Below are 22834 nucleotides of genomic sequence, written 5' to 3' on the forward strand. Positions count from 1 at the left end.
GACGGTGACTGCTTCCAGCGCACCTGGGGGATCCCCGCCGCCCGACGCCGATCCGGCCGACCTCCTCGCCGGTACCTACACGGCCCGTCCTGTCGTCTCTCTCATTTGCTGTAGATGCGCGCACGAATCCCAAGATCGTCCGCACCATCCACAAGGCGCTGCAGCGGTACGGCGACCTCACGGACGCTCCGGGCTGCAACGAAGATCCCAGTACGTTCTGCGACGAGCTGCGGCAGCCCAACTACATTGTGCGCGCCAAGCTCTGCAACAGTCTCAAGCTGCCAGACGACATCATTCAAACCGTATCGAACGAGATTGTCAGTCTCTGCCACGCCAATCTCTCGGAGGAAAACGTCAAGTTTGGCGACGTCGACATCAAGCCCGCGGCGCTCATCGAGCGTCTCCAGGAGAACCTCAAGCTCCGCGTCGCGGTCCAGCGGGCGCTGAAAAAATCGGGCAACCCAAGCCAAGGGTATGTCGTCGCTCATCTGAGGATGATCCCGTGTCTTATATCACGATGGCTAGTGCGTATGGGCTCGCGACCTCGCGCCGCGACCTCGTCGATCTCGGCATTGAGCAAATGCCCGCGTGGGGCTACGTCGAGAAGGAGTGCGACTGGTCGCCAGCCAAGGACCGCGCACTGCTGCTTGGCGTGTACATCCACGGCGTCGGGTACTGGGAAGACATTCTCGGCGACGCCAAGCTCGCGTTCGAGAAGCATCGCGTGCTGACCGGCACACGCCTCAAGGGCCGCGCCGAGGACCTTTTGCGCAAGCTGCCGTCGCCGTCGGGCAAGCCGCTCGCAACGTCGTCGACGTCGGACTCGATCCGTCGCGAGCACGTGGCCCAGCAGCCGACGCCATCGTTTGGCGGGAAGCAACTGCGCGTGCTGCCGCCAGCGCCGGTCGAAAGCGAAGAGGAGGGCGAGATCTCGGCCGATGACGAGACGACCAGTGGTGCCAACACGATCATGCCACGGTACGGCGGCAAGAACATTCGCATCATGCCGCCCCAAAAGCCCACGAAGGTGCTTCTGACGTCCGAGCAGCTCGTCGACAAGTGGGATCCTAAAGCGCTTCTCAAGGACGTCAAGGTGACGCTCAAGAAGGTGCAGAAGATCTCGTCGTGGGGCGAAGACCACAGCGACGACGTGCTCGTCGAGAAAGTGAGCAAGTACCTTGTCGAGATTGGCCACGTCATCGACAGCCTCGTGTGTCGCGAAGACGACATGGCCATGGACGAGCTCGCGACCTGTCTCTGGGAGTACGCGGCGACGTTCACGCCGTTTTCCGCGCTGCACTTTGAGCGCCTCTACGACGACATGGTGGCGGACGCGAGCCACAGCCGCCGATAAGACAACCAAGAAGACGGCAAAGAAGCTAGCGCGTTGCATCTCGAAAAGATAAATTATTATAAAATACCAATGTCGCCTACGCACGGCGCGGTCGCTTGGCATCCGGCGCCGAAGGCGCATCGGCGGGTCGGCGGCGCGACGCACCGACGGCGGGCCAGTTGAGGAACGCGTCGACCGCAAACGAGGCAAACGGCCCGTGGACACCGCAGTGGTTGAGGACGCGCTCGAGGGCTGTGGCGGTCGGAGTTGTCGCATCCACGAGCAACGCGCGCAGGTCCGTCACAAACTGGCGCGCCATGTGCCCGAGAAACTCGACGACCGTGTCCATGAACGCCACCGCCGAGGCGTGGGTCGGCGACGTCGTGACGGTCGTCGCGCGAATGCAGAGGTGGATGAGCTCCGGAATGAACGGCGAGACGCGCTCGACGAGCTCCGAGAGCACGTTCGAGCGGAAGACCGGGGATGGAAACCGCGGGCCGCGCCCGACCGCATCACGGAGTGCGTTGATAAAGCGTGTCGACCACTCGCGGTTGCTGCCGGGCGCCATCGGAGGCATCTCGGGGCCTTCCAGCATGCGCGAACCAATGCGACGGAGGAGCGCTTGGAGGCTCGCGCGCTGGCCGTTCAGAATGCCGTAGAGCTCGAGCGCGGGGACCTCGGCCATGAGGAACTGCGCAAAGCCCTCAAAGTCCCACTGCGGCGAGGTCGATGGCGCAGCGGCCGGGGCAGGCGGTGCGGCAGCAGGCTCTTGCGGGGCCGCAGTCGTCGTCGGCTGAAGCATCGGGATCACTTGCCAGATCGGAATCGTCGCTTCGAATTCAAAATGGTCGTGGTCCGCACCTTCGGGGAGGCTCTCGCGAAGCTGCTGAAGGAGCCCGGCCGGTAGCGGGATCTGCGCCTGTACAATGCTTGGACCGTTCGTGCTACCATTGGCATCGCCACCGCCAAGTTGGTTCATCATGATCGAGTACAGCTGCGACATGCGCTGCGCCCGCGTCGTTTCGTCGGTCGGCGTACTCTCGTTTGGCTGCACTTCTGGTGCGGTGGGCTGGTCAGCCGACGCCGGGTTGAAGGCGTCCGTGCTGTGGAAGCGCAGAAAGAGACGGCGACTCATGAGCGCAAGCAGCTTGCAGAGATCGCCAAACGCTTGGAGCGTCTCGATAGCGCGTACAAACGGCACCACCAACGGCCCTTGGGCGGTGCGATCGTCGCGGAGCGCATGGAGCAGCTGCAAGGTGGTCGGGATGTGCGCCAGTTGCGGCTGGAAGCGCTCGAGCAGCGCCACATACGACGCGAGTTGGTCTCGAAGCGTCTCAAAGTCGGCGTCGTTCAGCGCCGGAATGTTCGTGGCTTCGGTCACGCTCGCCGGAAAGGCAGTTGCTACAGCACGATCGCACCATGCGCCTCGATGTGATGACCACAAAAGTACCTGCGTTGTCCAAGTACTGCGAGATCGTGCGCAGCGTGCTCTCAAGGCGGCTGGCGCGGGAGCGGTTGCTTGAAGCACGTCGGACGACCCGCTCGAGGGGTGACGCGTTCACAGTGCGACCGCGCGGCCGCGGGGCTTCTTGCGGTGCTTGCGCCGGTTCCGGTGGCGCCACTTCACCGTTCTCGTCGTGCAGTCCCTGCACTGTGCTCATGATGTTGGAGAGGATCGACTGCAAGAAGGGCATGCCCCGCTGGCCTTCCGGGAGCGTGATCGTTGCCCCATGAGGACGCGGTTCATCGGCAATCCACCAGTGTTCGCCGACGGGTTGAGCAGCGACGGATCCGGTTCATCGTTCGTCGATGAGGTGCTGCTCGCGGTCGGCGACGGCGTCGGCGCCCGCTGTGGCGCTTGCTCAGGCGTGGCCACTGCTTGTTCCGCGTCCAAAGGCCGGATTACGAGGTGCAACGTGTGTCCATCTTCAAGCGCATAGAACGCCAGATCGCGCTCGTTCTTGAGAACTTTGCCGCGGAAGATGAGGCGCTGGCGGTCCGAGACGACGCCTGTCTCGTCCTCGATCTTGCGCTTGAGCTGTGGCACGGACGACGACGCGAGGAGGGTCACGCGGAAGACGCGGTGGTCGAGGGTCTTGACGTTGAGGTCGATGCTGCCTGCGGTCGAGGCCGACGCATGTCCCTCGGCCTGGGTTCCTTCGCCAGCATCTTCATGCGTCGTCGGTCGGTCGTTCATGCTGCGCTCGGCGTCGTGCTGCGGCTCCTGCTGTCTTCCCCGTTGCAAGCGGAAAGAAAATCTCGGACCGCCGGCGCCGCGTTTTTTTAATTCAAAGAAATATATACCTGTTTGTATAGACCGTATGGCATTTTATTCCAAGCGACTGGCCGAGGGCGTTTTATTACAAATGTTTATGTTGCATACGTCAACCAAGGCAATGGACACGAATTCTTTTTATTGGATATCGCGTTGGGGATCTTTCTTGCATCGCGCTGGTCGTGGACGTCACCGATTGACTTATCCAGAAGCCTGGAAGAACCCCTGCGACGACGCACTTAGGTGCACATCGGCTCCTGTCTCGCTGCGAATAAATCCGAGTCGTCAAGGCTCTTCTACTATTCGCAAAGGACAAAATCAATTTGGATGTCCCTTGAGCTCGCGCGCCTTGGGTGTCATTCATGTGCGCAACGTGCCATCGCTGGCGGCAAAATGCTGTGTAACAAGGTGTGTCCCTGGACCTTCCAAGAAGCCTGTACCGATGGGTCGGTCTCGCTGAGGGGCTCGTAGAGGTGCGTAGCCCTGTCGACGACAAGGGTGGGAGGAGGGAATTTTTAAAAAGTGCCAGGAAGCGGTCACACACAGGGTCACACAGTATGTTCAACACGTTCAATATGGCGATGGCAATGCAGCCGTTGAAAGACCACGCAGCAAGAGCATCGACTCGGTCGTCTTGCCGCCAAGTCCACGGAAGAGCGTCCAAGTCGTGTTGGCAAGATCTCACGTCGGCCAATCAGACAGCACAGAATGTAGAATGCGCTCATCCAATCAATAGCGCGTATGCTGCGTGCACGGCCGCTCATTGGCGGAGCCTAAAATTCGAACCCGTTCACGCCTTTTCGAGAAATACCGAGCCGAGCTCACCTCCAGCCCACCAAGCAACTCGCCAACCGTAGCGAGAGTGAGCGACACAGGACGTCGCCGTCGCTAGATGGTGCGGTACAAGCCAGTGACAACGCCGCAAGCCTAAAGGCTATAAAGGCACTCGTGCATTCAACGACTTTGCCGAGGCAACGGAGGGAGCTAGCCGAGGATGATTACTCCGACACGCAGCGCTCCAGCGTGTGGTCTGAACGAGCGATGCAACTACTGGTTGTGGGCAGGTGTTCCGCCCTATCACATGCGCGGCGACAGGCGGTGGCAAGTGGCACATGCCGATTTTTACTTGGCGAAAGCGATGCTCCGGACATTCTATGGGCGCGCGACGCTGTCTGCCGACTGGAGCGGCGAGTACGAGGAGAAGTCGGCGGGCTGGTTCGAGCTCTTCCTCGACCTCATCATGGTCGCTGCCTGCTCCAACGTCGCCGAAGGCCTCAAGGAAGACGTGAGCGTCCATGGCCTCCTCCTCTTTGGTGCCATGAGCCTCGTGTACGTCTCGGTGTGGCACATGTATACGCTCTTCAACGCGCGCTACAGCGAGACGTCGCTGCTGCACTATCTCTTCCTGTACATGCTTCTCGTCGGCCTCGGCACAATGGTACTGTCGTCGGAGCCGTCACCGACCTTTACACTCGGCCTCATCGTCTTGCGCTCGTCGATCGTGCTGATGAAGCTCTCGGTCTATGGCTGCCTCCCGCGCGCACGTCCCAAGCTCCGTGTTGACGTTTCGCTGCAGCTTGTCTCGATCGCACTGCTGATTGCGAGCTTGCACCTGCCGCCGTCGTTCACGCTGCCGACATACCTTCTCGGCTTCGTGCTCGAATCGGTCATGCAGTTTGCATCCGCGGTCTGGCTCCGCTTTCGCACCGTGCACGTCCCACTCAACATTGACCACATGAACGAGCGCGAGGGCTGCCTCGTCATGGTCGCGCTCGGCGAGTCGGTCGTGAGCGCCGTCATCAACAGCCGCGACCTTGTGCTCACGCCGCGCTTCTACGTCGCCATGCAGCTCTCGCTCTTTGTGATCCTGTCGCTTGCGATCTACTACTTTTCGCTGCAGCCGCCGCGCGAGCTCCACGCACTGCGCCGGTCGTACGTCACGGGCTTTGTGTTCACGTACGTGCACTTTGCGCTCGTGCCGACCTTGCTCGTCGTTGGCGTCGGCACCAAGCTCGTGTCGGCGGCCGTCTTGGCCGACGAGTTGCTCGCGCCAACGTCCGTATGGCTCTTCTTTGGTGCGATCTCGGCTGCGATGACGCTCATGCTTGTGCTGCGTCTCCTGCATTTTGGCGGCCGCCAACCCGAAGCGACGGACCCGCCGTGCGTCAAGCGCATCAAGTACGCCTGGTGGAGCATCTTTGTCGTGTGGCCCCTTCTGCTCTTGGTATGCGCATACGCGTTGAGCTGGCAAGGACCCGTGGACCCGATCACCGCGCTCAGCGTCGCTGTTGCGTGCGTTGTCGTGTGGCTTGTGAGCGAGACGGCCATCATGCACCTTCTCGCCGCGACGGGCTACGGCGACATCCACCACCTTCGCACTGAAAAAAGCCCGCTGCTGTCGAGCTAGGCGGCAGACCTCGCATCAGACCATCAATGCAGGAGGTCTTTGCTTGAGTTTTGAAGTTGGAGCCGAGTGGCCTCGAGTCGGCGAGGCCATTCTGCCCTACCGGCCATTGACATGTTGGTCATAACACCAGCGTGTGTTGCACTACTAAGGTTGCTACAGTTGACCTCGGACCGCGTCCACGCAGCTCGCAATCGTACTGCAGCACTTATAGTTATAGCACATCACGAGCCCAGTCACCATGGAGCGGTGGCAGCACTACTCGGTAGCGCACCCAATGGCCTTGGTTTGCCTAACGTGGCGACCCCCCTGAGCAAGCATGGTGCCGGATGCCTCGGATGGTTCATTGAGGCCTCGGTATGACACGGAATGAACTGACGTCCGGTCTCGCTGCTTGATGGACGAAAGTGCGAGAGAGGTCTGGGATTTCTACAAATATTTGTAGTGTGAAATTCGAATCGACAGGAACTGGCGCCTGGTGCTGCCACGTATGGCCTGCGACACGGCGTTGCCTCGCGGTATCTCATTGGCGAGGCGGCGTGGGTGGCGCAGAAGCTCAATTCCGAGATGGAGTTGCGCACGTTCCATAGCCGCCCGCGCCTCTCGGCCGACTGGAGCGGCGAGTACGAAGAGAAATCTTCCGAGTGGTTCGAGCTCTTCTTGGACCTTGTGCTCGTCGCGGCCTGCGCCAACGTGGCCGAGAAGCTCAAAGACGAGTTCACGCTCGAAGGCTTCATCGCGTTCGGCCTCATGACGAGCTTGTACGTCACGAGCTGGCATTGGTACGCGCACTTCCACGGCCGCTTTAGCGAGTCGTCGCTCGCACACTACGCGCTGCTATTCATCCTCCTCGCCAACGTGGCCGAGAAGCTCAAAGACGACTTCACGCTCGGCGGCTTCATCGCGTTCGGCCTCATGACGAGCTTGTACGTCACGAGTTGGCATTGGTACGCGCACTTCCACGGCCGCTTCAGCGAGTCGTCGCTCGCGCACTACGCGCTGCTGTTCATCCTCCTCGGCGGTCTTGGCACCATGGTGCTGGCAAGCGAGCCCGGCCGGCACTTTTCGATCGGCCTGCTCCTCGTGCGCGTCGCGCTGCTCTTGATGAACGCCGCCGTCTACCGCGTGCTGCCTGCATCGCGGGACCGTCTCCGCGTCGACATGGCGATCCTCGCGTGCAGCTGCACCGTGCTCCTGCTCGCAATCGCCCGTCCGACGTGCAGCTCCAGCGCGTACGGGGTCCTGCTGGTGCTCGAGATTGTCGTGCTCTACGCAAGTCGCATTCGACACTGGTGTGTCGCGCCAGGCGATGGTATCCCGGTCAACGTCGAGCACATGACCGATCGCGAAGGCTCGCTGGTGCTTGTCGCGCTCGGCGAAGCTGTCGTGAGCGCCGTGATCAACAGCCGCCACGTGTCGTCGCCGCTCCCAAGCCGCTTCTACGTCATGATGCTGCTCTCGATGCTCGTCAACTTTGCCCTCGCGCTCTTTTACTTTGCGGTCAAACCGCCGCGGACGATGCACGCGGTGCACCAGTCGGTGCGGCGCGCGTCCTTGTTCACGTTTCTCCACGTGCTGCTGCTCCCGACCATCTTGGCGCTGGGCGTCAGCATGAAGTTCATTGCGGAAGCGGTCCTGCGGAATGAAAGGCTCGACGGTGCGGTTGTGTGGCTGCTCTTTGGCGCCATGGCACTCTGCATGGTGTGGATCTTTCTGCTGCGCGGACTGCACTATTGGGGCGCACAGCCTGCGACGACGGATCGGCACAATGTGAAGCGCATCATCCATTGCTGGTGGGCCCTCATGGTGGGCTGGCCGCTTCTCCCGCTTGCAAGCGGCCAAGTGCTCATGGTGATGGCCCCGCGCGGTGTCGACCCGCTCGTCGCCTTGGGCGCGGCCGCGGCCTGTGTTCTCTTTTGGATCTTTTCGGAAACTGCGATCATGAATCATCTGGCCGCGCTCAGTGAAGCGACAGGACTTCGAACCCCGGAGCTCTCGCCGCTCGTACTTCGGGTCAAATCGTCGCGTAACGAAATGAACTGAGTTTTGAGACTACTGCAGTACATGGCACAACCGTGTGGGTCGTTGCATCAATTTCCGCGTCGTGACCAAGGGAATAAAAACCAACATGGGTTGTACTATGGTCGATTGGACATGCCGCGATAGCATGCCTCCGTGCAAACAAAAGGCTTCAGAACAACCCGATGGACTCGTAAGCTTCTCTAGTGCTTGCTTGGTTGACCATCATTGGTAGAAGCAAGCACACGATGCTGGTTTGGCTTTGACAGGTTCGCCTTGATGTTGGAATCGGCAGAGACACACCATGATAGGCAACGCTGATTGGTCCATTTCGATTTGTTTCGTGCACAGCGATTGGGTAATTTTCCAATTGGCCGTAGGATGCGCGCTGGAGTTGGCGACCTCACGGACCTCGGCGTCCTCGTCGGTGCTGCACCAGCGTCCGTGCTCATTGTCGGTGACGGCAACTTCTCCTACACATGCGCTCTCGCCCGGCATCTGCACGCCGAGCGCCAGCGCCGACCGCTGCCTCGCCTGCGCATCATAGCCACGTCACTCGACACGGCGGACGAGCTCGCACGCATGTACCCTGGCTCGGCCGCCAAGCTGGCCGAGATCCGCGACCACGACATCACGGTGCTCCATGACTTTAACGCGACCAAGCTCGAAACGTACAAAGACTTGCTGGGTCCTGAGCCATTTGACCGGATCGTGTTCAACTTTCCGCACTACGCCGAGGGCGGCAACAAGCGCAACAAGATCAACAAGCACCGACAGCTCCTCACGCAGTTCTTTCATAGCTGCCATCACGTGCTCGCTCCCCACGGGCAAATTTGGGTCACCCTCTGTGCGGGCCAAGGTGGCACGCCGGCCGAGACCATCGTCCGCGCCTTTGGGGACACGTGGCAGGTCGCGCAGTGCGCCGCGAGCGCCGGCTTTCTCCTCTACGACGTCCACGAAGCGCCAGTTGACGCACTTTTTCAGCTCGGCTACAACAGCGTCGGCCACCGCCTCCAAGAAAAGGCCTTTCGGACGCACGCCGGGCTCACGCATGTGTTTTGCGGCGACGCGATCGGCCACAGCGCGTGCTTTCCGCTCATGTGGACGCGCGACATTAGCTTCTGGATCAACGACGGCTTCTCGGACGCCAAGTTGTCGCCTGTATTGCAGACGATCTTTGGCCCGCAGGTCGAGATTGCGTTTCTCAAGATTGACGACTACGTGAGCGACGCCGGGCGACTCGCGTACGGCTACCGCCTCACGTTGTCGTCGTCCGTCTTTGCGCTCTCGAAAGAATACGTCAACGCCAAGTGCGACGAGGTGGTGGATCTCCTCGATACGAAAGTCTGGTAGACGTCATCGTGGACCTCAAGGAACACGTCGACCGCCCGTGTGTCGAGCCATCAACTTTGAGGCGCTACCTGTCTGCAGGAAGCCATTTTGCTAGGTTGCCAGGTCGCGTGAGAAAAAAAGACTTGGTGGTTGCGAAGTGTTTTCCGCCTGGTCTTGTAGTACGTTTCTTGATGTCGGAACTAGGATAGCCAACACTCTTCTGTCCTCCCGTTGACATCACAGGTGTAGTTGGAGTCGTTGGAGTCGTGGTTGTAGCGATGGTGCTCTATTATTGTTTTCATGGGCGATTTTAGCAACAGAAGTAGCGCTCATGGCATACGAGGGTCTCCTGCAATAAGAAATGTAGGAAGTGCAACACGACGTGAAAAGTCGTGTTGAGGATTAATTAACGGAAATGGGGATTATTCTTCTGGGCGTCCGAAGCGTGGCGCTCAAACGTTTCGAGTCCCTCCTGAAAAACGGATTTGGCGTCGGGGCAGTCTGCAAAGTCATTGGGCTTCAACGCGTCGATGGTTGCGCAAAGATTGCCGTAACAATACGGCACGTGAGCACGGCTGTTGCGGCGGGAAACAGCAGAGTCCCAAGCCGGGTTCAAATGGGCATACTTGGACGTCTGGTTGGACATCTTGGTCTTTGTATTGGCCGTGTTGCTCTCATCCTTGCTCGTCGACTTGCGGTTCTTGACCTTGGACTTGCCGTACGTGTTTTTTTCCGCTGCTCGGCGGCGACGCGGTCGGCTCAAAGCCGACAATAAACTTGCGGTACTTGACGGCAAACTCACCGAGCTCGTCGAGCTTGCGCTCGTGCTCGAGCGCTTCACAAGACGCGCGTGAGTCCTTCAAGTCTTTCTCGAGCGTTGCAATCCGTGTCTTGTAGGCCTTGACATCAGCATAGTAGGTCTTGGCATCCTTCTCCATGGCTTTCTTGGCATCGCGGAGTTGAGCGTTCGACATACGCACGTGCTCGTCGAGCTCTGCATCGCAAGCTTCAACCTTGGTCGCGTCAAACGTGACGGTAAAGGTCGTCGCGACGCCCGGATCCGACTCGTCGCCGAGCGAGTCGACGACACTGAGGACCTTCGGGAGCCGTCGAAGCCCAAGCTTCTCTTTCAGCACCTTGGGCCAGTCGACCGGGTCGCGGAAGTTGCAGTAGAAGCTGAAGGGATCTTGGGGCTTGGGTGTCTCGGGCTCGTGGCGAGCGACCACCAGCACCCGGCCGCTCGCGCTAGTGAACGAGGAGAAGCGCGAGAAGTACGACCGGCCCGGCGGCGCGCGACGCAGAGCCGAGACGACGTGCATACCGACAAGAGCCTTGATGGTCGGACTGCAACGCGAAAAATGCAGTATCAAGTCGAATCGAAATAGGGAGGTAAACGTAGACCTCTACTATTTAATATCGCGGAGAAGGCATATTTAGATAATAGAAATATTTTTGAACAATCTACCTTCTTGTATATAAATGGGAATCTAATGAGGAGGATAGGACGAAAAAATATGGCGCCTAAAACCTCTATTAAGGCATGGCGACCACGTCTGTGCTGTTTGCTGAGATAGCGAGATTTTAGCGAGATTTTGCGCGCCAAAATCGCCGCTGCCTCGTTCGTTGCGATGGACTGTTATTGCTCACGATGTATACTAGTATATATTGATGACGACATGTAGTGCAATGATGCTGTGCAACAACAAAGAGCAATTAGTGGACCATCCAGACATATATTACGGTAGCTACCTAGTTTCAATGTTTCAACTTAACGATGTATCGATGACGTGTTTCATGTAAATGTAACATGTATTAATACCTTGGGTGCATATGTTAGAGTTACAATCACAAGCTTACCGGTTCCGGTAATGTACAGTATTCAAGCAATCCGCGGGTCCACCTAAAAAGGCGGTAGCCCGTTTCATCCCTTTTGTATGCATGAGTGGCGCTCTGGCCCCGAAGGAAAGTAAGTACCAAGTGTGAACGTAAATGCGCCTCGTTGGACCTTTTAAAGCAGCGAGAATCGCTTCTGAGCCTCGGTGGCAAAGCGCTCAAACTCCTCGAGCCCTGCTTGAAAGACGAGCTTGGCGTCGGGTTGATCCGGAAAATCATCTGGTGTCAGCTTGGCGATGATCTCGCAGAGCTTCGTGTAGCGGTAGGGACGAAAGACCCATTCGTTGCTTGGACGCACAGTAGGTACCAGAGAGTGACCGTTGGCGTGCTTCGATGACTTCTTGCTCTTCTTCGACTTGCGTTTCTTCCCTGCGCTCACCGTCGGCGCACGTGGCTGCGAGGCGATCTTAAACTCGCAGTATCGAACGGCAAAGTCGCCGAGCTCGTCGAGATCGCGCTCGTGCTCGAGCGCTGCCCATCTCTCGCGCAAGTCCTTTGCATCTCTCAAAAGGATTGCCATCTCTGCATCGCGAGCCTTGATGTGTGCATCACGAATCTGGCCGTTCTTCTTGAAAGCAGCCATGAGCTCGTTGTAGCGTCTTTCCTGTTCCTGAAAGTACGCCTTGGTGTCCATGAGCTTGTCGTACGAAATGTTGAAGGTCGCTGGGACGCCCGGATCCGACTCGCCACTGAACGAGCTAAAGACGCTGAGGACCTTCGGGGTCCGTGGGAGTCCCAGCTCGTCTTGGAGCACAAGGGGCCAGTCGATCGGGTTGCTGTAGTGGAAGTAAAAGCGGTCCGGTGCTTCTGGCGCTAGCTTGTGCCGGGCGACCACGAGCGCAAGTGGGCGAGAGCTGGGGATCGAGAAGAAGCGGCGCGGGAGAAGCGACCCGTGCTGCGAAGTGTGGCGAAGAGCTGAGAGGATGCTCATGACAGAAAGGTCTCGATGTCGGATCTCAACTGACGCTCTAGAACACCTCTCGCAATGTATATTCTTTTTCTGACGGGGCAACGGCGTGAACATCCATCAACTCAATTCCAGCTTGACGACCTGTAAAATCAACAGAACGCGTTGGTCGCAGACGACCGTCGCTGTTCTGTTGCTGTTGACTTTTGAACGTATCATAACTACTGTACTCTACTGTGCAAACTAGGGTGAATCCCGTGTTTTCTTGGGGCAGGAGCTCTTTGGTCGAGGTTTCGCATTGGGGTAGCGTGCAATCTAGCGGTGGGATCGTGTACTGCGTGTGTCGTAGTTTGGACTCGTCGGTGTACGGAATCATGTGCATTTGCGTGCAACGTTCAACGTACCCTGCCCCACACCTCGTGTTTTCTTGGGGCAGGGCGTGGTTGATCTTTGTGGTTTAGATAGGGCCGGTGGGCCATCTAGCGGTCTTTCGGCGTCGCATGCGCAGTAGTTTCGTTTGTGTAGAAGGTATGTGCAGGGTGCAGTGGAATCTTTTGGTTTCAGTTTGGTATCGGGGCAGCGTGCAATCTAGCGGTGCGTCGGTGTCGTAGCATGGACTGAGTGGATGCCATCAATCATCGGTGTTCGCTTTCATGTACCATTCAGCACACCCTGCCCAATGCAGAAACGCATTCACATGGCAAATGTGTGATGGGCGCGTGCGCCGAAAGCGACCTCCGCTTCGCTGCGGTGCGCCGAACGGCGTCGAATCAGCTATGTACTCGGCCCGGCCCAGCTATTCTACCCGTCTCGTGATGCAGTGCCATAATTTCGTCGCTCCGTCGCAGGCCGTCCTACACGCGCGATTTCCCAGAAAGTGCAGCACGATAGACAATCATCCAAGCCGTCGGCAGCAAACTAACATCGCAGCTCCTTGGTTCCTTCCAGTGGGTTCCTTCCATCGCAGTCGCTGGTGCCGCGGCGCTCGCAGCTTGGCGCTGCCGCGACTCCCGCACGCGCTGGTCGCCCAACACTGGCGTCCCAACATGACCGGAGCTTTTGCTCTGCGCCTTCGCGCTACACTCGTGGTTGGCGCATCGATGCCAAACGCACTCGCAACGCGCGCACACGGCATATATAAGCGCCTCTTTACCATGACCACCATCATTAACCGCCTCTCTGCGCCGCGCCGCCACATCGTGGCCGAGCGCGCGCACACTATCCTAACACGAAGCCGTGCACCATCGGAGGTGCCCACGCTACGGTCGTGGTTGGCGCATCAATGCCACATGCACTTGCTCTGCTCGCACATGGTCTATGCCCCAACCGCGCTACCGCGCGCTATCCATCCACCGCCGGATGCAAGCGCGCGAACACATCCTACCGCGCTGCCGTGCACGACCGCAGGTGCGCACGCTACACTCGTGGTTGGCGCTTCGCGCATCCATGCCAAAAGCACTCGCTACGCTTGCACATGCCATATGCCGTTACCGCGCTACCGCGCGGAATCCAGCTATCGCGGGATGCACTCGCTTCGCTCGTGGCGCGCTGCGCGCGGATCAGGTCCGATTAAGTGCGATATGATAATACTACAAACACCAAAGGCATATGCCACAACCGCGCTACCGCGTGGACTCTGGCTACCACCAGATGCACTCGCTACGCTCGTGGTGTGCGCTACCGCGCACGACCCGGCTGCGCCGGGTGCACTCGCTTCGCTCGTGGCGCGCTGCGCGCGGTTCCCTTAAGTACGGATGCGCACTTGTAACGTTGCTACAAACACCAAGTCAAAAAGTGTGACTTTAACAGGCCAGACGTACTTAACCGAATGTGACCCTTCCCGACGCGCTACGCGCGTCAAAACACATTATTTAGAGCTCCAATAACGTTGCCGTGCTAGCGCACGGGCCCGGCTACCGCCGGGTGCCCTCGCTGCGCTCGTGCCGCGCTTCGCGCAAAAAAGTCCTTATTCAATTAATAGATAGACAATCCAACGAGCAATGTGCTGGAATGCTTTGCCGTTCGTTGCCACGGTAGTCTTTGACCCTGTCATCGTTGTTTTCGCACAAGAGAACTCGTGCGCGTCGCACTTCTGGGTCGTTTTCGGACGCCACAGGCTGTCAAGTCACTCAACAGCCTGTGGCGACCAGAAGAAAGACGCAACTCGAGTCCCTCTCCTGGTCGCCGCCCTCGTCTTTGCTCGGATGGAGTGTGTTGAGAAGTTCCTTTTGCTTGATTTGAGATGGAGAGGACCGCTTGCCGAGGTACGAGGCGAAACAGTAGTAGAGCACAAGAGCGACTCGGTGCGGGCGGCCATGTCCTTGACATAGACGTACTAGTACAGTAGAGCTCGTACTCCCACATGCTGCCCATGATGCGCTGGGACAAGCTGCCGCAGTCCAGAGATGGCAAGTTGTTGGGCCACTTCTCAACGGCATCATTTTGCGCCTGCCGAGCTGGAATTTCAAGCGTGCCTTTGCAGAGGACGCATGCGTGTTATATGCAGCTGCCCAGCGCTCGTAATCGAGCTTGTGCATACGCGTCGTGTTCTGACATGGTGTGCAGTTATCGACGCCTCTGGATGACGCTCGGCTGCCGTTGATGGTCGATGTCGCAGTGGTGCGGCCACCTCGTCGATTGTGACGAGCTGGGCTGGTCAATGCTTGTGCCAGCTGCAGACAATCCTTTTCAAGAAATGAGCCAAAGCGCGCGTTCTGGGTACCATATATCTCAGACTTGGCGCCTTTATGACCCCCGTGCGGTAGCCACGATACCACCTCGCGTCGTGGAGTTTGGATTTTGTACGCAATATGGAATAGATATACAAAGTATTTTCATTTTTATTGGAATCCACTATATAAAAGAGTGCTTTTGTAAGGCTGAGCTGAATGGCAAACCAAAATCCGATATGGACTTTTAGTCAGAGTTGGGTGCGCCTCGGATTGGCGCGGCCTGTCTATCACACTTCAAGTCGCGGTCACTTCCAAAGATTCCACGCGCATGCAACGTCGCAGCAGCCGGTCTTTTGTGCCCATGCTGACAATGCTGGCAATGCTGGCAATGCTGGCGGCGGCCGCAAACACCACCAGCTCACTCCCGACAACGTCGCCAGTGACTGGAGTGCCGTCCACAACGGCGCCTTTAACAGCAACCAGCAGCGCAGTACCAACGTCCAATACTGCCGCGACGACCACCGTCCCGCCGACCGCGACCGTGACTGTCGTGACGGGTACGCCTCCGAGCTCAACGCGTGCAGTGACTCCTCACGTGGCGTAGACCCCAACGCGACGCTCCACACAACGCTAACCTTTACGCTCGGCGCAATTTGCGGCATTCTCCTCGTCGTCATCGTCCTTTTCTTCGTCAAGCGCAAGCGCGAGCGCCGAACACTTGGCCACGACAGCCACGGACTCTCGCCAAGTTTTCTCTCGGTCGAAACGCCGCTGCCCGCGCGATCGTCGTATAAGTCGACGGTCTCGACACCCAAGGTCGCCGTGCTAGGGCCCTGCGCGGACGAATTCGACATGGACGTCGCCGCGCAATTCGAGGCGCACCCGCGGGACTTGGACCTCCACGAGATCGACAGCCCGTACTATGTGTCGGACTCGTCGAGTGGGAGGCGGAGCTCGTCCGACCTCGGGTCCATGGACTCGACGCGTTTCGAGGAAATGGTGCGCATGAAGATCAACCTTTTTTAAGCCGCCCGCGGCAAGCGGTGTGTCTATTTAATTATGTCAAGTTGAACGTTCACTAGATACCATTCTCGTGAACTCGAGTCGCGTGCTGGGATGACGGGCAGTAGTTATATCAGATGCAAGCGACGGCGTTCGGACCGCTCGACAGACCAAGCTACTACAACTAGAAATAATCAACTAGTATACAGACTGCACGAGACGCGTGATTGTTCGATATCTCGTCACATCAGTCAGCCCTCCGCCCTGCGACTTGTATCGGATCGTGTGGCATGTGCCGAAAATAGTTTCATTGGTCGATCGTCCAGCACGATCGGTGATTGGACAAAATGCGCTGCGTTGCACGTTCGACCGCCATGGCGCGCTTCAGCGGCCACATCTACGACTTTGTCGCGTGGGAGGCAACGCTGATGGCGATGCTCGCCAAGCGCCAGCGCGACGTCGAGGTCGTATTTGCCCAGAAAGGCCTGGCTGCGCCTGCTGTCTCGTACATTGAGCTGCTCACGACGCCCGAGCCGCCGCCGTCCCGCGTGCAATCCGTTCTGATCACAGACCTGCGCAAGACATTGTTCGCGAGCTTGCCGTCGGCGTTTGTGGCCGAGTGCCTCTCGAAGGACATGCCCATGCACAAGCTGTGGGCGGCGGTCGTTGACGAGTACCATCCGTCGTCGCACGCGCCCATGGAGCGCGTCCTCGCCGACTTGTTTGATGACGTGTTTGACGCAAACTTTGACTGCATCCACGAGCTCCTCCAGCGCATGCACAGCATCGTCAGGAGCGTCAACGACTACACGCGGCGCACGCGCGGCCGCGCGCTCCTCACGGACGAACTCGTGCTCGAGCGATTGCTGCTTGCGCTGCCAAAGGCCTGCGCCGACCTTGTGCCACCCGGTGCCGTCAATCTCGACGCGTTCGGACAGCGACTCGTTGAGAAATACGGAGATATGCCCCGCAGCGACATTTTGGTGTCGTACGAAGGCGACCCGCCATTGGCCCAGCAAGGCATCCCGACCCGAGACCGCCTCTTTGCTGCTAAGACGCCACCATCAACGAAATCCTTGCTGCCGATCAAGCGCAAGTGCGCATCGCTCGACTCGGACGTCGCGCCCAAAAAAGCGTGCTGTCTCTAGAGAGATCGTCTTGGTTGTGCTACGAGATAGTATGGTGGTATGTTCATCAATGGAATGCGTTCGTGATAATGGATCGATGTGTTCTTCGTCACAGGTAGTAATGGCGCCGTCCTTGCGACCGATGGTAGTACCGCGCGCAGGTGCGTTCGGTCGGTGGGTGCGACGTCGCTGGTTGTGTGTGTCCAAGTGTATACTGGAGGCAAAGGGGACAACATCGCAGGGTTCGGTCAGCACGACCGTTGCAGTGAGCCCGCGCTGTCATCGACTGACGCGCCGACATACAGGCGTAGAAGCCCAGGTAGAAGCCTGCGGCTTGCGGGGCGTGGCACTCGCGTCCATTACAGACGCCACGATATACGCTATTCTTGAGTTTGAGCCCGCGGTATACAAAACGTGGTATGTTTTTTCGATGCGACGCCAATCGAGACTCGGTTTGAGAAAAATCCATGCACCGCGTCAATCATGGCACGGATCAGGCTCACGCAGTCTGCACGGTGCTCTCATTTCGGATCAAGTCGGCAAGATGACAAAGCTCCTTGGACTGCTGGCTGCCTGCGCTGCACTGGCCGCCGGCCAAGGCAACGACACGGAGCCGCCGACGACGCTCTTGCTCGAGCCGACCACGATGACGCCGACACCGACGACGGTGCTGCTCAACACGAACCTCGGTGCCAACGACGACGACACCGCTGGAAACACCGACCACGACGCCGACAACGACGCCCATTGCCACTGCAACGCCACGACCGACGATGGCCCCGACGACCCTAGCCCCACAGCCCGAGACCGCGGACCCCGAACGTCCGGACACCGTGGGCCCGACGCTTGAGCCCAACACGTCGGCGCCAACGGCTACGATCCATGCGTCGAATAGCACAACTGTTCCCCTCCCCTCCGCCCAGCCAACGACGATGAGCATCATGCTGCCGACGACCACGACCCTTTCCACATCCGGTAGTTCCTCCAATCCCCGCGTTGCAGTGAGTACCATCTCATCGAATGGCTGCATAGAGGACGCCACTTCCATGCTCGGCGCAGGCGTGCTGTGGCCACTTGTGTGTGGTACCCTGGGGTGCGTGGTCGCAATCGCCTCTGTCCTCTGGGTGCGGCAGTCGCGGCGCGAGAAGCCACCGTCGCCAGTCGCGTCATCAGACTCGTCGGTCAGCTCCTACTTTAGCTTGCGCAACGGACCGAGCGACCTCGGAGCCACAAACGAGCTGCTCCGAAGCACCAACCCGATCTTCGATCTGATGGACTCGATGACGACGGACCCGCCGTTTGAGACGTGCACTGAATCGGCGTACTCGCTGAGCCCGTCGTTTGCGGGCGGCAACAGCATCTCGACGACGCACTCGACCTTGCTCAACAGCAGCTACTCGGAAGACATCTATTGCAGCGTGCTCTCGGACCGGTTGCTCTTGACCGGAGGCCCGTCCGAGCTTTTGGAAGAAGACGACGACGCGTCACCCCCCCAGCTTGGCGACGACGACCATTCGTCACTTTATGACGACGACGACGACAAGGAGGAGGATGACAGCAGCAGCAGTGCGATTGAAGTGCTGCACTCGGGCTACGGCGTCGATATGGCGGCGCTCCAAGAAACCTCGTCCCTGAGCCCGTACATGGACACGACACGCTTCCAGGCCATGCTCGACACACCCGTGTACCTCGGCCAGAACGACGTCTGACCTCTATTTAGTATTAGTACTTTTTCCATATTTCCTTTTGTCTATAAACAAACGTGCATACTTGAGACCTGACTTTACGCCATGTGAATGGAGCCGAAGCGATGTTTTAGTAGCAACAAGGTGTTGATTTGACAAGCGGAAAGAAGACTGTGGGCGCGTGTGCTGCAAAGCAGGCTGTTGGCATCCAACACGCGAAAGGGCCGTGGTTTAGATATATGTAATAGTTGAGCTATGGAATGGATAGAGCTCTTCGTTGGATCTCGTGGAGGTAATAGCCACAGAGCGCATCCATCCTCTTGCCGCGACGACACGACAAGCAGCGCTATTAACCCTTCCACTTCTGCAACAATCTTGACAACCAAACACTGGCTACATGACGCATGAGTGATTCGATGTTAGAGAATCAGAACACTATGTGTAGGTAGCAGAATCCTTGTCAGCTTCCTCGTTCCTAGCCAGGACACGGTACAGTACTGGATAGGTCGCGGGTCAATGATTCTGGTCATTACTGCTTGGATCCGGGCCATCGACACACACTGGTCGACACCTTGCACAGACGAGATTGGAGCGGCGTGCGGAGAAGCAGTCTCTCGCGTTGCAGCCTCGATACTCTTGACCAGCGAGCGACCAAGGATGTCGAGCACCCAGCGCGACCGTCTCCAGGACGTTGCGCGGAAGATACCGCGTGTCGCCGCGTATTCTTGGCTACCACGAGGCGTCAGGCGCCTGCAGCAGTAATGCGCGACGTCAAGCCCGTCCTCGGCCACCACAGGCTGCCACGTATACCTTTTGCACCGAAACTGTCCTCTCACGTTTCGAACTACCACTTGGTTTTGAAACTCCGTATTCGAAGTTCGCACGCTGTGTCTGATGTACATTAAATAGTGTAAGCATGCAAGTTGCGATTGGTTTGGAGCTAGGTGTTGTGCATGGGATGCGTAGATGGATTGCTGTGTCGTGCTTGGAGCAATACGAGGGTGGCCTCGCGCTATGACTTTGATTCGATGGTACATGCGCCCTCGCGACGGCAAGACTTGAAATAGAGTTAAATCGAAGTTCGAAGTTAGAACGCGTGGCATTTTCGAAGCCCTTGGCGCGTTCTGAACGTAGCCGGTTTGGTGGGTGTCCCAATGGCAAAGTCGCTGCCATTCCACGTCTCGCTGGCTAGTACAGAGTACTTCATGTTGCTCAAGACATCTTGGGCACTGTGCCTCCTCATTGCACTCGTCGCGGTCGTTGCCGATGCGCAGCGCGGCGCGACACCCATCGTTGTGCTCGGCATCCCAACGCACCTCGAAGGATTTGGTGCAAACGACAACAACAATAGCACCTCCAAGCCGTCTATCAACGATACCAATGCTCCGACGACGGCTCCGCCAAGCCCTTCGCCGAGCCCAAGTCCCTCACCGCCGAGCCCGACGCCGCCACCACCAAGCCCGTCACCGCCAGCTCCAACGCAGGCTCCGACACCGGCTCCGACGCAGGCTCCGACACCGGCTCCAGCGCCACCGAGTCCATCACCACCGGCACCGACTCCGTCTCCGCCAACGCGAGCTCCGTCGCCGCCTTCACCCAGTCCGACCCAGGCACCACCCAGTCCGTCGTCGCCACGCCCGAGTCCGTCCCCTTCCACGACGGCGCCAACGCAAGCGCCTTCACCTAACCCTTCACCAGCTCGCCCATCGGCGTCTCCAAGCGCCTCGCCGAGCCCATTGCCAAGCTCGTCTCCTGCTCCATCGAGCTCTACGAGCATCCCGACGGAGGCGCCGACAGACGCTCCGAGCCCCAGTTCATCGGACGCACCGAGTACGAGCCCGGCACCAACGTCGACCGACTCGCGCTCGGGTCCGACGTCAACTCCAGTGACGACGCCGATGGCTTCGAGCAAGACAATGAAGCCGTCGAATGCGACGCCGGAAGCCAACGCCGTGAGCCAGCAGTCGGGCAACGACAGTGGCAACGTGTCCAACATTCTCATCATCGTCTCGGCTGTCGTTGGCGTCGTTGCGATCCTCGGTGTCTTTGCGTTTTACGTTCACAAGAAGCGGCTCCAGCGCCTCACCGAAGACAAGTCGCCGCGGAGCTACCCGGGCTCGCCCGTCATGCAGACGATCCGCCACATTCCGCACAACCCGTACCCCGTGCAACAGCAGCAGCAGTCGTTTGCACCGCCACCGCCACCGCCATCCTCCTTGCCGATCCGCGACGACTCCGAGGTGCATTTGGGCCACTCGGTGAACACGGAGCAGCTTATGGAGAGCATGGACGACGGCTACTCGCTGAGCTCGTTCGGCGGGTCGTCGCACTATGGTCAAAGCAGCGGCAACTACAGCATCAGCAGCTCTTTTTGCATGGACTCTAGTCGCTTCCAAGACATGGTCCAATCGAAGGTCCACGTCGTGTAGAAGTTGTGACTATTTAAGGACCCATCGACGTACTATCAAGTTTGCTTACTCTGCTCCACGTGGCGCTAGTTATACATGCATCAAATATATTCGTGTCGTTCAAGGGGCTTCACGGCTCGTACGGCAGTGCCTTTGAACGAGTACACCACGCTCAATACGTTGTACGACTGGTACTCGCTACGTACAGCAGTCCCGACGATCGCCGTGGTGGACAATGTAAAGGTTAGCCACAGCTTTTGGCCACTGCGGCCTTTTCGCCACGCACGTGCGCACTCCCGGGATGCGATTCGAACGACCTGAGCAGGCCGCGGGGTGGTATGCCAAGTATGACATCTAGTGCTATTATTACTCTTGGCGACGCGAACGACTGCAGTCAATCATGAGCTCGCGCGCTGCCATTGCGTGCCCGCCCAACTGTAGCAGTACGTGGAATTGGTACGGTACAATTGGGTGCCCGGGGTCAAAAGTGGCCCGAGGTACACGTGCAAGAAGGTTCCCACGGCATTTGGAGGCGGTGGGTACACTCTCATTTCGCCATTCACAAGCACGCAAATACCAACGCAAACGATAGATTCATGACGTCGTGCAAGATGTCCATGGACAAAAGCGTGGAAGCGCGCGACGCTGCACTCTACCGTCGGAGGCCAACAACGTCTTTCTGCCACGACGGACGCCACATTGAAGCCGAGGTTATCTCAAGTGGTGCGCGACTGGCCCAGACCTACTCTCGAGCCAGATTGGTCGGCGAACGCCGAGATGCAGCAACGGCCACGTTGACGACAACACGTTGGACGACACGGAGCCAGCACGCCGGGTAAGTCCGCGAGGTGGCTTCTATTCTTCTATTACAGCAAGTGCCCGACGCATCTTGAGGTGCCTCTACGGCACTTGGACCACAGAGTATCAGGGCCGCGTCATCGCACAGAAATGAGAATGACCACCGTGCAAGGCGACCACGGTTTCCAAACAGCTGGCGCGAGACGCACCGTTCTTTTCGAGCCAACTTGTTGGTGTAGACAGGCGGTGCAAGCCAGAGCCTGTGCAATGCCAGCGCCGTTCCGTCGCACAGGCTGGTGACGTGCCACTCACCTTCTTGCGGTCCATGCGGCGCGTCCTCCTGCTCGCGCACGTCGCTGTCGCGCTGGCGGTGCGGCCTCCCGTACTCGGCGCCGCGATCTCGCTCCCGCCGACCAACGTCACGACGCTGCTGCCGCCCATCGATGGCACGATTCACTTCCCGCCCAATGCATCGACGCTCGCCCCGAACGCATCGACCATTGCTCCGACGCCAGCCATCACCGTACCATCGAATGCGTCGACACCGACGCTCGCACCCAACACGACGACACCGTCCTCGACGACACCCCGCCCGACAACCAGGCCAACGACAGTCCGTCCGAAAACACCACGACCGTCAACGCGACGCCCGACAGCCCTTCCGTCGCGATCACCGGCACCCACGACGACGACTACGCCGGTACCCACAGCAACACCAGCGCCCACGACGACGCAGGTGCCAACGACGACGCCGGTGCCCACGACGACGCCGGTGCCAACGATGACGACGGTGCCAACGATGACGACGGTGCCAACGATGACGCCGGTACCCACAACAACGCTGATACCTACAACAACGGCAGCGCCCACGACGACGCCGGTGCGAACGGTGACGACGGTGCCAACGACGACGTTTAGTTCTCGCCGAGCACCCGCCACCCAAGTTAAAAAAAAAAAAAGGGCCTTTTTTTTTTTTTTG

The 22834-nt window shown here is 58.7% G+C and overlaps 12 protein-coding genes across 12 annotated transcripts in view; 8 read left to right on the top strand and 4 right to left on the bottom strand.

Moving 5' to 3' along the window:
- SPRG_20608 (hypothetical protein) overlaps positions 1–1354 on the top strand; it is a gene marked incomplete at both ends in the record, with an annotated part of 1679 nt that extends 325 nt beyond the window's left edge. Inside the window, 3 exons of the mRNA XM_012347826.1 lie at positions 19–71; positions 115–472; positions 526–1354. Of these exons, the coding sequence (XP_012203216.1) occupies positions 19–71; positions 115–472; positions 526–1354 (1240 nt within the window). The remainder of the gene's footprint in view (positions 1–18; positions 72–114; positions 473–525) is intronic.
- Positions 1355–1430: 76 nt separating this feature from the next.
- SPRG_08478 (hypothetical protein) lies at positions 1431–3576 on the bottom strand (the record flags this gene model as incomplete). The annotated part of the gene is made up of 2 exons (XM_012347722.1): positions 2784–3576; positions 1431–2734 (listed from the first exon to the last, which is right to left on the bottom strand). The coding sequence occupies exons 1-2, from the start codon at positions 3025–3027 to the stop codon at positions 1431–1433; spliced, it is 1548 nt and encodes a 515-aa protein (XP_012203112.1). The 5' UTR covers positions 3028–3576.
- Positions 3577–4383: 807 nt separating this feature from the next.
- Positions 4384–6050, top strand: SPRG_08479 (hypothetical protein). Its single transcript, XM_012347723.1, has one exon. It carries the CDS (start codon positions 4603–4605, stop codon positions 6013–6015), a length of 1413 nt encoding a protein of 470 aa, XP_012203113.1. The 5' UTR covers positions 4384–4602; the 3' UTR covers positions 6016–6050.
- Positions 6051–6579: 529 nt separating this feature from the next.
- Positions 6580–9422, top strand: SPRG_08480 (hypothetical protein; the record flags this gene model as incomplete). Its single annotated transcript, XM_012347724.1, has 2 exons — positions 6580–8038; positions 8426–9422. The coding sequence occupies 2 exons, from the start codon at positions 6580–6582 to the stop codon at positions 9382–9384; spliced, it is 2418 nt and encodes an 805-aa protein (XP_012203114.1). The 3' UTR covers positions 9385–9422.
- Positions 9423–10037: 615 nt separating this feature from the next.
- SPRG_08481 (hypothetical protein) lies at positions 10038–10682 on the bottom strand (the record flags this gene model as incomplete). The annotated part of the gene is made up of 1 exon (XM_012347725.1): positions 10038–10682. One exon carries the CDS (start codon positions 10680–10682, stop codon positions 10038–10040), a length of 645 nt encoding a protein of 214 aa, XP_012203115.1.
- Positions 10683–11347: 665 nt separating this feature from the next.
- Positions 11348–12187, bottom strand: SPRG_08482 (hypothetical protein; the record flags this gene model as incomplete). The annotated part of the gene is made up of 1 exon (XM_012347726.1): positions 11348–12187. The coding sequence occupies one exon, from the start codon at positions 12185–12187 to the stop codon at positions 11372–11374; it is 816 nt and encodes a 271-aa protein (XP_012203116.1). The 3' UTR covers positions 11348–11371.
- A 3036-nt stretch (positions 12188–15223) lies between these two features.
- On the top strand, positions 15224–15861 carry SPRG_08483 (hypothetical protein; the record flags this gene model as incomplete). Its single annotated transcript, XM_012347727.1, has 2 exons — positions 15224–15392; positions 15440–15861. 2 exons carry the CDS (start codon positions 15224–15226, stop codon positions 15859–15861), a joined length of 591 nt encoding a protein of 196 aa, XP_012203117.1.
- A 350-nt stretch (positions 15862–16211) lies between these two features.
- On the top strand, positions 16212–16985 carry SPRG_08484 (hypothetical protein; the record flags this gene model as incomplete). Its single annotated transcript, XM_012347728.1, has 1 exon — positions 16212–16985. The coding sequence occupies one exon, from the start codon at positions 16212–16214 to the stop codon at positions 16983–16985; it is 774 nt and encodes a 257-aa protein (XP_012203118.1).
- A 523-nt stretch (positions 16986–17508) lies between these two features.
- SPRG_08485 (hypothetical protein) lies at positions 17509–17814 on the top strand (the record flags this gene model as incomplete). Its single annotated transcript, XM_012347729.1, has 1 exon — positions 17509–17814. One exon carries the CDS (start codon positions 17509–17511, stop codon positions 17812–17814), a length of 306 nt encoding a protein of 101 aa, XP_012203119.1.
- An 82-nt stretch (positions 17815–17896) lies between these two features.
- On the top strand, positions 17897–18673 carry SPRG_08486 (hypothetical protein; the record flags this gene model as incomplete). The annotated part of the gene is made up of 2 exons (XM_012347730.1): positions 17897–17939; positions 17997–18673. 2 exons carry the CDS (start codon positions 17897–17899, stop codon positions 18671–18673), a joined length of 720 nt encoding a protein of 239 aa, XP_012203120.1.
- A 737-nt stretch (positions 18674–19410) lies between these two features.
- SPRG_08487 (hypothetical protein) lies at positions 19411–21078 on the top strand (the record flags this gene model as incomplete). Its single annotated transcript, XM_012347731.1, has 2 exons — positions 19411–19453; positions 19847–21078. 2 exons carry the CDS (start codon positions 19411–19413, stop codon positions 21076–21078), a joined length of 1275 nt encoding a protein of 424 aa, XP_012203121.1.
- Positions 21079–22308: 1230 nt separating this feature from the next.
- The window catches only part of SPRG_20609 (hypothetical protein), a gene marked incomplete at both ends in the record, with an annotated part of 2254 nt that continues 1728 nt past the window's right edge, over positions 22309–22834 (bottom strand). The window contains 3 exons of the mRNA XM_012347827.1: positions 22309–22405; positions 22456–22547; positions 22582–22703. Of these exons, the coding sequence (XP_012203217.1) occupies positions 22309–22405; positions 22456–22547; positions 22582–22703 (311 nt within the window). The remainder of the gene's footprint in view (positions 22406–22455; positions 22548–22581; positions 22704–22834) is intronic.

Source organism: Saprolegnia parasitica, assembly GCF_000151545.1.
Source record: "Saprolegnia parasitica CBS 223.65 unplaced genomic scaffold supercont2.38, whole genome shotgun sequence".
Lineage (NCBI taxonomy): Eukaryota > Oomycota > Saprolegniomycetes > Saprolegniales > Saprolegniaceae > Saprolegnia > Saprolegnia parasitica.

Excerpts from the sequence above, each read along its gene's own strand:
- SPRG_08479 (XM_012347723.1), top strand. The coding sequence starts at position 4,603 with ATGATTACTCCGACACGCAGCGCTCCAGCGTGTGGTCTGAACGAGCGA.